The sequence below is a fragment of the Drosophila teissieri genome, chromosome 2R (assembly GCF_016746235.2).
Source record: "Drosophila teissieri strain GT53w chromosome 2R, Prin_Dtei_1.1, whole genome shotgun sequence".
Taxonomy (NCBI): Eukaryota; Metazoa; Arthropoda; class Insecta; order Diptera; family Drosophilidae; genus Drosophila; species Drosophila teissieri.
The window spans coordinates 9756310-9770681 of NC_053030.1; the positions used below are offsets into that span (position 1 = coordinate 9756310).

Sequence of the window (14372 nt, forward strand, 5' to 3'; positions counted from 1 at the left end):
GTAAATTTTATTGAACCAAAAGTTTTTTCTTGCGTGGTACGGAACTCGATTGCGCTTAACGGCAATTTTCCAAATATATATATTTATTTTTTTTTTTTCGTGTTCTTTGTTCAACTCTAAGTCTAATTAATACATATCAGTTGTGATTCTTTAGTTCTTTTCTTGTTAAACAGTTTTAACACAAAGTTGAAACGCACTACAAGAGACAGACAGAAAGATCCGTTAAAATACGCAACTTACAACTCTTGTTTTATCTTTTTGCAATTTTCTTGTTCTTGTGTAAATATGATTTTGAGTTCTTTTTGGTTTTTCTTTCTAGGAAAATATATGGTAGGTATATGTTTGTATGACACCATTTGCTTAGCTTAACATTAAGACAGAATAAAAAGAATCAGGAAAATATCTCATCTGGTATCGTTTTGCGTTTTATTGTGCTTATCTGTGTGTGTCGAGGGATTGGGTTGCTGTGGGAGTAATGGGTTAGGGGCGTTCGTCACGACATTGTTTATTCAATTCCCCAGCTCACAACTTGGGTTCGCTTCGATCTCTCGAGGATTGGATATAGTTCTTCTGGACAGGGGAAACCATTCAGTGGTGAAAACCCTATATTATCTACTTAGTGGTGTTGGACCGACTGTGAGCTTATCGCTCAACGATAACTTTCGTGGCCCTTCTATACATTTTTCATTAGATAATACGTTACAAAATAGTCTGTATAAATATCTGTGTGAACCCAAAAGGTGTATATAGATTTATTGGATTATTGATGTGGGTACTGCTTAGTGTTTCGGGGAATATGATCCAGTGTGAGTCGTTTGTTCGTTGTGTAATATACATGGCTATACATAGATAATGCTAATTGCTGAACAGTTTAGCTGGCACTAGACTTGAGTGGACTAAAAGTGAAATTAATAGTATCTCGGATAGTAAGTGTTTTGAACGCTTTGTGGTTCTATCGACATGTTTCGGAATTTGGAAAACTCCAGTATTTTCTTTTTTCTTTCGTTTTTGGGACCAGTGAGAGATAAAATCCGAAGCATGCCTCAGATGGATTTTTAATTTAGTCATAATTTAGCAAACATTTAATACAGGCATGCGTGTATGAGAGTTAAAACTAAACGCACATAATTGCAGTTTTTAGGCTAGACACAGAACATTCAGCGGAACCATCTGAAACTGCCGTGGATCGACTACATATATGTATATATACAGGTCTATATAAGCTAGCAATTCATCGGGCTGCAGTTAATAACAAACATAGAGTGTGGGGGCTAATACAGTTTACACAAGTGGGGGTCTAGTTAACGTAGCATATTAAATAAAATAATCACAATTTGATGCTGGTTTCTGCGAGTTTTTGAAACTCGCTTTAAATTAAAACTAGGGTTAGGTTTCGGTTTCGATCAAGCCGCTGCTGCTGCTGCTACTGATGCTGCTTCTGCTGTGTCGGATCTCAATTTGAATCTGGTGGCTATGTGGTCATCGCCGCGTCGAGCAGGCCTAGCAAGTACATGCAGATCATCGAGACGAGGGTCAGGCTGAACACCATGGCGAACATGACGATGCACACGGGCCAGCATCAGTCCGTGGCTGTCTTTCGCATTATCTTTCTGGCGAAGCCGATGGCCGTATCTCAGAGAATCTCACAGCAGCGGCAATAGCGTGGTCGGTGGCCGCTGGTCACAGCCGGCGGCGTTCCGGGGGCAAAGTAGGCGTGCACCTTGATATTTGGTAGATGGTTCTGCGAGGGCATACATATTATATCTCAATCGATCCCAATCGATAAAATGAATTGCATTATCTTACCTTCAGCTTGCGTATGGCGGTGCGGGTGATAAGCTGACAGTCGAATAACTCGATGCGCTGCAGATTGTGGCAGGACACCAAATGCTCTAGCGTTCGATCGGTTATCAGGGGGCAGTTGTCTAGCTCCAGCACGGACAGAATTTCCGCAGCACAGCTGCCAGTGGTGAGGTGTCGAATACCATCGTCCGTAATCAGCTCACAATGCGAAAGGGTCTATTATAAAAAGCCACGAGGTTAGTTAGTGTTCATATATCACAGGGTGCTTAGGTCTACCAATTTCTCTAAGCTGGGACAGCCAGTGGCAAGATGAGCCAACGTTAGGTCTGTGATCTGACTGCACTCCTCCAAGTCCATCCGCTCCAGATACTTGCAGTTTCGCCCCAGCGCCTGGAAGCCGATGTCCGTGAAGTTGCGACACCCCGACACCTCCAGGGTGTTCAGTAGCTGATTGTGCTGCGAGAGGGACAACAGAGTGAGATCGGTGAGGTCCGCGCACTTGGACACGCACAACTTCTGCAGCTTGTGGCAATTGGCGGCCAGTTGGCGAATCGATGAGTCGGTTATGGTCTGCGAAAGGCAAAGGATTGTAAAACCTTATTGTCATTTAAGTAGATAGTATGCACGTACCTCGCAGCTGTGTAGATTTAGCACCATTAAATCGGGACAGTATTTGGCCAGGCACATTATGGCATTGTCGTTTATTTGTTTACAACCTTTACTGCTGAATTTGCGCAGCTTGACGCAGCCACGAGCCAGCGCCTCCACGCCGTTCTCGGAGATCAGGTGGCACCAGGACACGTTGATCTCCATGAGGTTCTGCGGGAACAACCCGATAAAGTATGCTTATTTCGTATGGGTTATTCAAGTAAACCTACTGGACAGCCATCGGATAAATACTTCAAGCTGTTGTCTGTTATGTTGGAGCACGAGTGCAAATTAATGGCCGTTAGCTTGGAGCAGTACCTGCTGATGGACTGTGTGGATATGTCGGTTATCTTCTTGCAATCCGACAGATCTAGGTGCTCGATATTGTGGCAGTGGTTCGCTAGAGTTCTGAAATACACAGTTTACTTGTTAGTGAGCTTTCAAGAGTGGCTTAACCAGATACTTACCTTACGGACTGATCTCCCACCGATTGGCAGCCACGCAGCGACAGTGACTTGAGAAAACCGCGACATCGCTGCGATATGTTCTCAATCACTGGACCCTGTTTGTATTAAAAGTGTATTATTAATGAATGTATAAAATAGGGGATGTCCTACTAATCAATATTATTCCCATGCATTGAATTAAAATTCTGGAAGCTGCACATGGCTTCCGCTAAGCATTAGTTGCCCCAGGCTCACCTCGATATCACGTTGAAAGTCGAAAAGATTGATTTTCTGCCAGCTGGAACCGTCGAGGGCCAGCACGTTCCAATATTTGCATACCTGTGGCATGAAAAATTCATTAGTGGCGGAAAACGGAACGCCCAAACTTGTCCTAGTTCATTTACCTGTGCACAGCGGCATAGTGAGACAACATCCAGGTAGGAGAAGACGCGCAGCAGTACCTCCTTTGGCAGTTGTTTGATTAACTCATCGTCCAGTTCGGTGGCGCCTAGGAATGTTTGCTGAAACGGACACAACATGGCGGATGAGTGATGGAATCTCAAGCGGGCATTCAAATGTAGATTTCCATGGCTGTGAAGTTCGCAATCGGAGATGTGATGGCTAAACAAAATCAACTGACTGATTCCTCGAGTGGTCCCAAAATTATAACATCCATGAAAACCAATAAACTGAATTGAGTTCCGCAGCAAAAAAACAAATTAATTAATGGAGGAATCGTGGGGCAAGATAGATATAGAGGGGAAAAGAGAGAGACGGAACGATTCTGAGTGGGTTTCTTGAGCAATATGTACAAAATGCTGGATCAGATGATGTTGTACGACCGCTGAGGTGGGAGAAATGTCTTCGAAGGTGGTAACGATAGGTGTTTGTTTGGCTTGATCTGGTTGTGATCATCTGTTTTTCAGAATTGGTTTTTCTTACGGACTGATCCTCTGTCTGATCTTGAGCGCTGCCGGCCATATTCCTTTGCTGGTCAGCCAGGCAAACCTCCGGCGTGGTCGAGGAGCTCAACGAGCAACTGTCGCTGCTGCTCTCCATGCTCTTGGGGTTAATGAGTACCGCTGGTAATGGGTTAATCACGGGCGTGGCACTGCCAAATGTGGCCGAACGCCAAATGGTGCTGCAGAAGCCGCTGATGAGGTTGCTGCTGTGGTTATTGTTGTGGCTGCTAATGCTGCTGCTGCTGGGGGGAGGGCTTATGTTGCTGCTGCTGTTGCTGCCGCTGCTGCTGCTGTGTTGCCTCGTGTTGCTGCCACCATTACCATTCAGTTGTAAGCTCGGATTGTGATTGCTGTTGCCGTTGCCGTTGTTGTTGCTGCGATCTGTGGCACTGCTGACGGCCGTACTGTGCGTCTGGCTGCTGCTGCCGCTGGCACCGCTGTTGCTGCTGAAACTGGCGCTCCCGCTGATGCTGCTGCTGCCGCTGGGCGGGCACAGCAGCTCGATGCTGCCGCCGGCGCCGCCACTGTTGCTGCCGCTGCCGACATTGTTGCTGTTGTTGCTGCTGCTGCTGCCGTTGCTGGTGCTGGTGGCACTGGTGCCGCCGACCTCCATGACGCCCGTCTCGGCGGAGCTGGCAAACATACCCGGTTCTTATCTGCGTGCGCTGCGCCTCTGCCGATTCAATTAACTCTTCGGCACTCTCTCTTTATTTTCACAGCTGGCGCCGTGTGAACGCTCGATTAAATTATTCACAAATTGCGTCTTCAATACGTTGCTCCCGGCTTTTGAGCTTTTCTGCTTTTCGGCTTCTCGCAGGCGCTCTTCTGCTTATTTTTGAGTTTTATTATTTTTAAATCACTTACTGCAACAGGAACTGGTTGATTGGTCCGAAAATAAAACCAAAACGGCGTCGTTTTGCACGTGAAAAATAGAACAACAGTGGAATTTATTACGAGGCTCTGGACACAGAACAGAGTTTCAAACATCAAGGTTGCGGTCGTGCTTTAATTGAAATGCGCACCCAACTTTAAGCGGTTTGGGGAGTCGGATCCCCACACCCAAACCCACCCCCACACCCACCGCCACTCGGTGGCATTCAACTTAAATGAAAAGTCATCAAAGGCAATTTAAAAAAGGCAATCGATCGAACGTGTGACGAATTTGAGCGAAGCGCGAACAAGAAATAAGTGTGGGTATAAATAATAATGACAACTACACTGAATTCAACTGATAACCGAAAGAAGTAACTAATAAACTGGGGAGGTATATTAAACATTTAAACCGTTTCGTTCCATTTGATAATATGTAGCTGAAACCACTTTCAATTCAAAACTAAGTCTCCAAAGTTGCTTAAAAGCAAAATAGTTATTGTATATCAAGAAGTATAAACAGGTCGATTACGAGTATCTTTAGAGTATACACCTACTTAAGTTAACAATACAAATTCCTTTCATTGTCAGAAGTACTGTAAATGGAACAACAATTACAGATGCGCTATGAACACAATACAAGTCAGTTATAAAATTGCTGTTTCCACAATTGCAAAAGGCATTCATATGTATGAGATTCAAATAAAGCGATTGAAGGTCCAATAAATTATTGATTGCAACACGTCTTTGACCAGACTAGGAGTTGAAATAAATACATAGGAATATTCATATGCTTACATTCAATTAGACCATTAAAGGATGACAAACTACCATCAATTTGTGGCAAAAACACTTAAATTGCCCTGAATTCAATCAGGGCGAAGTATTGTATCTCAAATTTACATTGCTGTTGTTTATTAAACTTCGATACATGTGAGGTATGTTTTGTATGAAATTATATTTCTTATTGACCAAGGTCATGGGGCAGAAGTACTCTAAAATGTGCTTTCCCCTGATGTGGTTTCAAGCACAGTTTTGTATCGGTTCCGAGGCGCTATATCTTTTGCACGTACTTATGCAAATTCAAGTGCAGCTGAGACCCCAAATAGTTTCAACTCAATTCGCTTTAAGTGATGGCAGCGACAAGTGCAAGGCATTCCGCTTGATTGCTGCGTTTTGCATAGTTTATTATTTATTTGATCATGCAACACATGGCGTATACGTAACCAAGCCGAAACAGCTGACGGGAAAAAAGAAGAACGCAAAACGGGGTGGAAAAGTGGGCGGTAGGTGCGTGTGGAAAAAAGTAAACAAATTAAAAATTCCCAGTCGGGCATTTACTTTCCAAGTGACCTCGAGCAAACAAAACACACAAAAAGAGGAATAATGCATCTATAATATTTGTTCGTGTCTGTGTCGTTTGTTATGTATATGGGGAGCCCACATGACAACAAATCTGGGCTGCATTTTATATAAGCCATGGCCGGGTCAGCTGGCCCACAAAAAGTTGAGAGTTGATAGCACTGACAGACAAGCGTGCTTCCGTTCTATATATTCGCGGTACATAGTGTACAACCTATATCATACATACATATGTATGTATGTATTACATGCACGTAGGCAAGGTCAGCGCATAGCGAAAACTGGGTCAGCATCCAAATCGGGTTGCACTCAATATGTCTTTTTGTCGATAAATATAGAATTCATAAGGGGTAAGCTCAAGAAGGCATTTGCAACACAAGGCGGTCTTTAAAAACGGTTGAATGGAAACTCTAAAGCTGGCAAACAATATACACACAAAACACCAAAGAACAGCTGATGACACGCTGAGGGGGGAAAACCCAGGCGGAAAAGCCCAAAACAACTGGAAAAGCAATGTGCACATCACAAAACACACTTTCAGTAACTTCGCCAGCAAATTTTGCACACAATTCGCCCTACCATTTGTTTATATTTTCAGCTGGGCTTGCGTGAAATAGATTTTCTTTCGATTTTTCCTCAGCTGCGAGGAAAAACCGTGTAAATGCAGAAACGCGAGACACGAAAAGCGAACGAGAGCTGCACTTTTCGCGAGACAACATCGATGACAACAGAGCGCCGAATGAGAACTGAGTGGAGAATCGAGAACGCATCGCGACCGAAGCTCCAGAAACAGCTGTCCCACCGCACTCTCTCCCGCTCTCACTCTCTTTGTTTCTCTCGGGATAGTGCAACGAGGGGGCGGGGCAATGCACCCACACAAAGGCCGTCAACAAAAAAGCCAGCTAAAATATCTCAATGAGAGCGAGTCTTCGGGCGAAAGAGAGAGTGCAAGTGGGCAGGCTAAAGCAAAGAACTTTAGATGCCCTTGCCAACTACTTGAACCTTAAGGCAGGGTCAATCGAAAAACGAACCCTACGTTTTTCATTTGGAAACTAAACAAAGGACCAAACAACTTGCTGTACTGGAACAATTTGCAGAACAGTTTTATTACTTTAAATGCCGTTTTATTACCAATAATTTGGCAAAATAATAATTTTTCAAATAACAACAAGACACAAAACTATCATACAATTTAAATTTGTTAATGAAATCAAATTTAAATATATTGTTGAAGATATGTTTTTATTATAATGTGTTTTATTTACTGTTGATATAAACTATAATTATAAACTATTTATTTATCATAAAGGAAACAAATAGAAATTAATTTCTGGAAACCAAAAAATCTTCTAATTTTATGAAAGATACTGGGCAAGGAACCAAATGGTATCCGTCTGTTTATAGGGTATTGGCATTCCCAATCGAAACTATAAATCCCACGAGACTGTCTCTCATTTCCTTGGATTCCTCCCCATTCTCCGCGATTTTCTGCAAGGGTTGCAATGCTGCCAGACTTTGTGGTAATGCTCGTCAGCTGTTTATCGGGCAATCTGTTTACTTTCGTTTGTTATTGGCTTTTGGGGTTCGGTTCTAGATAAGTAAAGTACTTAATGCCGAATACCAAGAATGGACAGTCAGTAAGCCCCAAAATAAATAAGCAATTCGCTACGATTAAAGCATAGGAGAACGCAATTAAAATGAGTCTTCGTTTCCATTTTCGCTCTCTTCTTTCCCAGCAATTAAGATTTGTCCACAGAAAGAAATTTGTGATGGAAATATTTAAAATGTACCTCGAAATTACGACTACAACGTTGATAAGTTTACTTTAAACCTGGGGTATCAGCAAACTATATCTTTCAGTGTCCAACAAATTGGTAAATTCCGCTCATGAGCTTTTTTTTTCTGTTTGCTGTTTACTTTGTACTGCACTTGGCGAAGAATTTCCAATTTGTCAGAAGTCCTCACTTCGCCACTGGTCATTACTCGAGTTTGGTGGCTGGCTGTGGGGGGTTTTGGGGGGACTAATACTGGGGGGTCTGTTGTCAGCGAGTTTATTGCACTTTTGTCGCAAGAAAAACATACATATACGTATAACTTTCGAGGGAGGGTGAGACATTAGCCACTTACACTTTTAAAGGCTGGGCAAACTCCCTGACGCTCCGACAAAGGCGATGACTCCTGTGTTCTTCCTCTCCATATTCCTTATTCCTGACTTCAAACGAAGGACAAAGAACCCGCCTTGCCATAAAAATAAACGAGATGCAGTCTATTTTATTGGTGGGTCCGCGGCAGCCGCGGAAACTGAAGTGACTGACTAACTGTCTGGACGGGCAAACAAACGAAGCAGCAACAGCGCGCCTTGAGCTCGGAAAATCAGGGAAGGAAACCCCCTGGCCAACCAACAAAGCCAAATAATATTCCTGCACTTCCTCGCTTGCATTTAAATGATAAATATCTATAAGATCCGGTTTTAGTGGAATATGAAAAGCTTTAAACTCACTTTCGCTGTGATATTAAGTAATTTGGATATTTAAATACAAAAAACCCCTCACATAAATTGCATAAGAAGCTATATTCTTTAAAAAACTAACTAACTCATTTCTCAAGAACTAATTCAGCAAATACCTATTCATGAAATATGGAGGAAGAATCAGATTTTATTGCTTTTTGCTGATTTCTTATCGTCCACTTGAAAGTCTGTTTTTCGACGTAGAAGAATTAAAACTAAACAAGGAAATGAAATGTGAAATGGGGGAGGTCAAAAACCCCCTTCAGAAGTTGTTGTTTAAACGTCACAAAGGAACCAACAAGAAGGAAGAAGCAAACCTGAAGATACGAAGTCGCTTATTTGTTTTAACAATACGATATTAAAATATTCAACAAACAATATAATATATTGAAAATGTACTAAAAAAAAGCAATTAGAAATTAAGCGAGCACTGAAATAAACGTTATATTTCCAATTACTTTATTAGCCATAACAAAGTTAAGATTGGGATGTTTAGAATACAATATTAGATGTATCCCAAATATACACAAATATAAATATGGTTTAAATATAGAAAAATCTGTAGATATCTTAGGATCACAGCGGAAAATACGCCAAAAACAATATAACTGCGAGTTTTTACGATCGGATCGTAAACCTGCTGGATTACTTACGTCGAATCGATGATGATTTCGTCCCGAATTGGTCATTTTACGTGTGGATATATCCAGAGATCCAGATCCAAATCCAGAAATGCAGCTGCTCCCCCACTCTTTATCCGTTTCCTTTCCCTTTCGCTCGCTCCTCGGTTCTTACTCTCCCACGCTCTTCGATCTTCTTTGTTGTTGCGCTCTCCTTGTGCAAGCGAACTTGTGAGTGCAAGTGTGCGAGTGTGCGTGTGAGCGAGAGGAAATTATGCGTCGTCTTCTGCTATTGTTGTTCTTCTTCCTCTTCCTCCTTCTCGTTTTCCGCACTGTCCACCGTTTGTTTGTTTGTTGTTGTTTTTGCTGCTGCTGCTGGTAGTTCTTTGTTCTGATTGCGTTGTAATTGTTGATTGCACTCAATCGACGCAGTTGTTGCTGTTGTTGTAGTGGTTCTGCCAGTTGTTGTTGTTGTTGCGAAGAGAGTAATGATTTCGGTGTTTTCTGTTATTGATGTTTGTAGTTATTATGATTATGTTTTGCCTACATCACAAGAGACCTCAGTAAACTGCATTTGGTGCAGCTACCCCGATATTGGCATTATAAAAACAAAAAACAACGGCAAATCAACGACTCGCTGCGTAATGCGTAAATACGTTTTTCCCGTTCTTGCATCTTTTTCGCCGTTCCGTTTGTGCAAGTATTCGCTTGCCCGTTCACCGCGATCTTCTAGTTTTGCCTGCTTTTTTCCCGTTTTTATGTAATTTGTATTGCAATATTGCACTACCGACGAAAGGAGAGAGAACAAAAACACAAAAAATATTGTGTGTGACCGTTCGACGCAAGCAAAATATTACGCAGATGTCAGCGCAATCAGCCGTTAGTGTGACTGCAATATTCTTTTTAAACTGTTTCGTTACAAAGCAGTTTAAAATGTTAGAAGAAGTATTTTAAAAACATTCCTATTTCGTTTTAAAATAAGTTCGGCAAATGATTATGTACATTCCCGAAGGAACTAAAATTTAAATAGGAACTGTAGTGAACTGGTTCGCCACATATTTTCACCAGTCTGGCAGCTCTATCAGCTGTTCACCTGATTTTATAATTCTGCACGCCGCTTATTTCGTGTTTTTCTGCTCTATTGCTTGGAATTTACCGAAAACAAGGATTTAAATCGAGATGTGGCCAATTGTAATGGCTCTAGTAAGGCGCAACGCCGTTTACATCACGTTACCAATAGCCGGCGTTGTGGGTTTTATTGGCTATAATATCGAGAGTTGGATATCTGACAAATACACTCCATACAGTCGTGAGTTTTTGAATTGCGAATTGGAATTTTGTAGCTAAATAAACTTATATATCTCAAATCTCCAACAGCATCCATACAAGAGTTACGCGCTAAACGACTGACAGAAGAAAGTTTGAATACAGATGCCGCTAATGTGGAGAAATTACGACTTAGTAGTCCAGTACTCGAACGCAACCTTTCCCCGTCGCTGCAGCCCAAGGCCTAGTGACATACCATGATTTGTTATCAAAATTAGAAAGTTGTTATCATTAAAAAAAAAAAAGATACGCCAAAAAATTTACTCGAACTAATCGTTTCATCCCTTGCGGGGATCGAACCCGCGACCTTTGGATTAGAAGTCCAACGCGCTATCCTCTGCGCCAAAGGGACAGGTGGTGGACGGCTTTCCAATGACCCATAGAAGCTAGGGGGAGTTTTGCAGTTGCAAAACGGATAGAACAGCTTTTACTCATCTTTTATTATTCAGAAAGTACTTAAAGTAATCCATCGATGCTCTGTTTAAGCGTTAAGAACAATTCTTGTTCTCGATGTAGAACATTTGGGGGTTGAAGTTCTCGCTAGCCGGTCTTCTAACATAGCCTCGGTGGCGCAGTTGGCAGCGCGTAAGTCTCATAATCTTAAGGTCGTGAGTTCGAGCCTCACCCGGGGCATGTAAACTTTTTTGTTTTTTTTTTCCTTTTTTGAAAAAGGATTATTTTGTTCTTAATTTCATTCTAGATACACTGCTTTGTGACTTCAATTCTGTATTTTTATATTTTTTTCTTATTATTTTTATTGTTAATTGTTTTAAGATACAGCATATAGTAATATCAGGTGGAGATATCTATTTTCCCATGCGCTGGATGGACCACTCCTGCTGGCACAACGGGCATCGGTTGTTCTGCTTGACCCACAGCGACATGCAGCAGTGGTGGAAGGAGTGGTTGCACTCGCCCCAAACCACCACGCAGTCCTGGCGACCCATCACATCCCGCTTGTTGTCCGCCTGGCAGCGAAGGCAGGAATCTGAATAAAATTAAAAATATGATCAGTTTAGATGAGGAATTTCAATTATTCAAAGGGTAATAAAATAGAGTTATCCTCTTACTAATAATACTAAAGAGATATATACTTCTTATATTTTCATTTGTTGGTCATATTTAAATTTATGACATAGGACATCATCTTTAATAGAATTATGCATATTTTGTGTCTTAAACTTTTTGAGTTGATTGGTGAATCACCAGGTGGACATTCATATTTACACCCTGCGTAGGTAGTATTAGAGAAATCGACTTAATTGAATCAACCGGACGGGGTGAAAAGGTCAAGTGACTCGTAAGACACTTTAAAAATAGAACTGTAGAAAAGTGCTATAAGTGATCCGCAAGTGCTCTTCGCAAAACGCGTCACTGGCGACTTTGAGCCACAATTAGCTTAAAATGCAACCGTTTCAAATCCCTGATTCCGTGACGCAAATGAATCTTTGACAACAGCGCGATTTCCCGTGAATTGATTATGGCCAAAAGCTATTGACAATGTCCTCCGATTGCAGTTATTCGATATTCGATATGAATGCTCTTGGCCGGCGGAAATGCCTTCATTCAGAAAATATTCACACCAAAATCGGCGAAAACGTTCATTCAACATTCATGCACATAAAAAATAAGTGCAAAGTAAATCACAAATTAGCGAGCCATTCCCCGCATTTCGTTTCAGTTATTTGGGTTGTTGTTCGTGGGAGAGGTCACTGTACTGGGCGGCCCGAATTGGGAACGCGTCGGTTTTCACTGGCGGCAAAAAAATTTTCTCAGAATCACCGCCGAAATTCGACAAGTCCATGCAAAATGGTTTAATCAGTGTAAGTACTGCGGGAAAATGTAAAAGTTTTCTAAATTCTTTTGATTTTGAAAATTGTTTAGCGCAAGAATCTTATGCTACTTTAGATGTAATAAAAAATGGTTTTTAAAATAATTGAAATTTGTAGAGCTCTAAAGCTTCGAGATATTTATACGGTATATAAGTCTATCAAGCAGCCCAACATGACCTATTTTCTTGCCGTGTAGCTGGCATCACCTGAGTCGCTTGAATTACCTACTGCAGGTGTTGGTGTTGACATTTCGAAATACGATCGCGTCGGCAGAAATTTACAATACACCTTCGAAAACGACAATCAACAGAACAAGCAGGTAAGGTAAATGCGTCGTCACCGGACGGCTTGTGAGGCATCACGTATACGCCGCTTTGGCTGGCGTTGCACCGCAGAATTTCGCTGACCCGTAGAAATATGGGGGAAAAAAAAACTAGGAAAAAACAGTATAACCAGCGAAGAAAAAAAAGAACAAGCGAATTGTACACCCCGCATGAGTCAAGGAATAATGTTTTTTTTTTGGTGTGAAAATCGCCTCACAATTTCCCCTGGATTTAGCACTTTTGGGTAAGCGAAAAACGATCACCAGAACAGGAAATTGTTAACATACTTCCAAGAATTTAATGATTTTGTGTAATTGAAGTAGAAGTCAATAGCCATGGGTCACCAACTATGGCTCTAATCGGGGGCTTAAGTACGTTCTGGCCACAAAAATGCCTGACTGCCCTTTTCCCGGGTCTTTGAACTAGTGGGATTTGAACTGCAGGTGCCAGAAATGGCGTTGTATCTGGCAAACGATATTTTAATTGCTTACGAATCTGGAAATAATTATTATTCTATCCAATTTTCGGGCTTATCGTCGTTTATTGATTTGTAAATTCGAGCATTTTTGATTGACCTGTGCCATTGTTTCACTCACTCAAAATGCCGTCGAATGTGCCGATTTATGTTCTGTTTCTGTCTGTTTTGCTGCAGGATTCAATGGTTTGATGATTTTCTTGATTATTTTTCTAAACTATATTCAAGTAATCCTGTAGGGCACTCGCCTCCTGAAGTTCACCAACGTCAAGTGCATGGACTTGCCCACATCCCGTGGCTTCACCAAATACGAATACTGTCGCCTGAAGGTGGTGCGCAGGAATCAGGTGGAGCTCTCCCTGAAGGTGAGCCTGTTGCAGATCCCCATCCGGAACCTGACCACCAGATTGCAGTGCTTCCAAAGGCGGGATGGCTATCGACCCTTCATGTACAACGTACTCTTTGACTTCTGCAAGCTTATGGCCAGCAGGAACTACGACCTGTCCTTCGAACGCTTCATCTTTGATGCTATTCGGAAGCAGAGTAACTTCAATCAGACGTGTCCTTGGAAGGAGGTAAGTGTATACTGAATTTTTCATGATCTCAAACACTGTTTCTGCTTGGTAATCTATATGATTGTGACGCTTTTAGCAAACTTTTTAATTATATTAACGTAGTGTTCACTAAGTTCAGTCTAAAATGTCAGTGGTATTTCGATAACAGGTTGATGTTTAGGTTCTGCTTTTAGTGGCTTTCATTGCAGAACGGAGTTTTTTGAGTGTCTGAGGTTAATCAATTGTTTGTGAATAAAAGCGGCTTCCCTTTGACCCGTGCCCCGTATCACTCCATATTTTTCCAGAACCACATGACGGTTGAGAAGTTCGCCCTGGATTTCACACAGATCAGCATGCCAGTGCCCGCGGGAACCTACCGCCTGGATTTCACCTTTTACGCCTACGGAGTCGCTCGTACATTGACACAGGTGTTTTTCGAGAAAAGCGAGTGACGCCCGCGTTCGTCACAAACCTGATCTTCGTTTTGTTTTTTTGGCGCCCCAGATTGCGTAAGTTAGGAGCTCGGAATACAGTCAATAGAACGGCTGTGCTACGATTAATTTGCATACACTAACGATCGATTCGATTTCCTTGCCGTAATAAAAGTCTGTGTGGCAAGTTAAAGTCAATCAAGTCAATAAA

At 41.9% G+C, this 14372-nt stretch overlaps 4 protein-coding genes and 2 non-coding genes across 11 annotated transcripts in view; 3 read left to right on the forward strand and 3 right to left on the reverse strand.

Moving 5' to 3' along the window:
• Positions 1 to 264: 264 nt before the first annotated feature.
• Positions 265 to 10049, reverse strand: LOC122613827 (F-box/LRR-repeat protein 20). Of its 4 annotated transcripts, XM_043788222.1 has the most exons (11): positions 9768 to 10049; positions 9254 to 9675; positions 3840 to 4734; positions 3302 to 3418; positions 3153 to 3236; positions 2919 to 3013; positions 2682 to 2859; positions 2434 to 2622; positions 2080 to 2373; positions 1807 to 2019; positions 265 to 1741 (listed from the first exon to the last, which is right to left on the reverse strand). In XM_043788222.1, exons 3-11 carry the CDS (start codon positions 4500 to 4502, stop codon positions 1634 to 1636), a joined length of 1941 nt encoding a protein of 646 aa, XP_043644157.1. In that variant the 5' UTR covers positions 4503 to 4734; positions 9254 to 9675; positions 9768 to 10049; the 3' UTR covers positions 265 to 1633. The 4 variants fall into 4 exon arrangements, with proteins under 4 accessions (XP_043644157.1, XP_043644156.1, XP_043644158.1 ...); XM_043788221.1 differs by having other exon boundaries at positions 9254 to 10049; XM_043788223.1 differs by lacking the exon at positions 3840 to 4734 and having other exon boundaries at positions 9254 to 10044.
• Positions 10050 to 10300: 251 nt separating this feature from the next.
• LOC122614576 (small integral membrane protein 12-A) lies at positions 10301 to 10785 on the forward strand. Its single transcript, XM_043789143.1, has 2 exons — positions 10301 to 10529; positions 10598 to 10785. The coding sequence occupies exons 1-2, from the start codon at positions 10400 to 10402 to the stop codon at positions 10732 to 10734; spliced, it is 267 nt and encodes an 88-aa protein (XP_043645078.1). The 5' UTR covers positions 10301 to 10399; the 3' UTR covers positions 10735 to 10785.
• A 40-nt stretch (positions 10786 to 10825) lies between these two features.
• Positions 10826 to 10898, reverse strand: Trnar-ucu. Its single transcript has one exon. It is a non-coding gene; the product is annotated as a tRNA-Arg (tRNA).
• Positions 10899 to 11106: 208 nt separating this feature from the next.
• Positions 11107 to 11179, forward strand: Trnam-cau. The gene has a single exon. It is a non-coding gene; the product is annotated as a tRNA-Met (tRNA).
• A 96-nt stretch (positions 11180 to 11275) lies between these two features.
• Positions 11276 to 14372, reverse strand: part of LOC122612998 (RING-box protein 2) — a 28032-nt gene continuing 24935 nt past the window's right edge. For both annotated transcript variants that reach the window (XM_043786949.1, XM_043786950.1), the window contains one exon: positions 11276 to 11534. In XM_043786949.1, coding sequence (XP_043642884.1) covers positions 11353 to 11534 — 182 coding nt within the window. In that variant the 3' untranslated portion in view covers positions 11276 to 11352. The remainder of the gene's footprint in view (positions 11535 to 14372) is intronic.
• LOC122612997 lies at positions 12254 to 14299 on the forward strand. Of its 2 annotated transcripts, none has more exons than XM_043786947.1 (3): positions 12254 to 12369; positions 13405 to 13751; positions 14036 to 14299. In XM_043786947.1, the coding sequence occupies exons 2-3, from the start codon at positions 13452 to 13454 to the stop codon at positions 14180 to 14182; spliced, it is 447 nt and encodes a 148-aa protein (XP_043642882.1). In that variant the 5' UTR covers positions 12254 to 12369; positions 13405 to 13451; the 3' UTR covers positions 14183 to 14299. The 2 variants fall into 2 exon arrangements, with proteins under 2 accessions (XP_043642882.1, XP_043642883.1); XM_043786948.1 differs by lacking the exon at positions 12254 to 12369 and adding an exon at positions 13303 to 13362 and having other exon boundaries at positions 13416 to 13751.

Coding starts and splice junctions, on each gene's coding strand:
- LOC122613827 (XM_043788222.1), bottom strand. CDS start 4,502: ATGTTTGCCAGCTCCGCCGAGACGGGCGTCATGGAGGTCGGCGGCACC. Junction 2,623..2,681: donor ATTTATCCGATGGCTGTCCA/GTAGGTTTACTT, acceptor TTGTTCCCGCAG/AACCTCATGGAGATCAACGT. Junction 2,020..2,079: donor GTCCCAGCTTAGAGAAATTG/GTAGACCTAAGC, acceptor TTTTTATAATAG/ACCCTTTCGCATTGTGAGCT.
- LOC122614576 (XM_043789143.1), top strand. CDS start 10,400: ATGTGGCCAATTGTAATGGCTCTAGTAAGGCGCAACGCCGTTTACATC. Junction 10,530..10,597: donor CAAATACACTCCATACAGTC/GTGAGTTTTTGA, acceptor AATCTCCAACAG/CATCCATACAAGAGTTACGC.
- LOC122612997 (XM_043786948.1), top strand. CDS start 13,303: ATGCCGTCGAATGTGCCGATTTATGTTCTGTTTCTGTCTGTTTTGCTG. Junction 13,363..13,415: donor TTTTGCTGCAGGATTCAATG/GTTTGATGATTT, acceptor GTAATCCTGTAG/GGCACTCGCCTCCTGAAGTT. Junction 13,752..14,035: donor AGACGTGTCCTTGGAAGGAG/GTAAGTGTATAC, acceptor ATATTTTTCCAG/AACCACATGACGGTTGAGAA.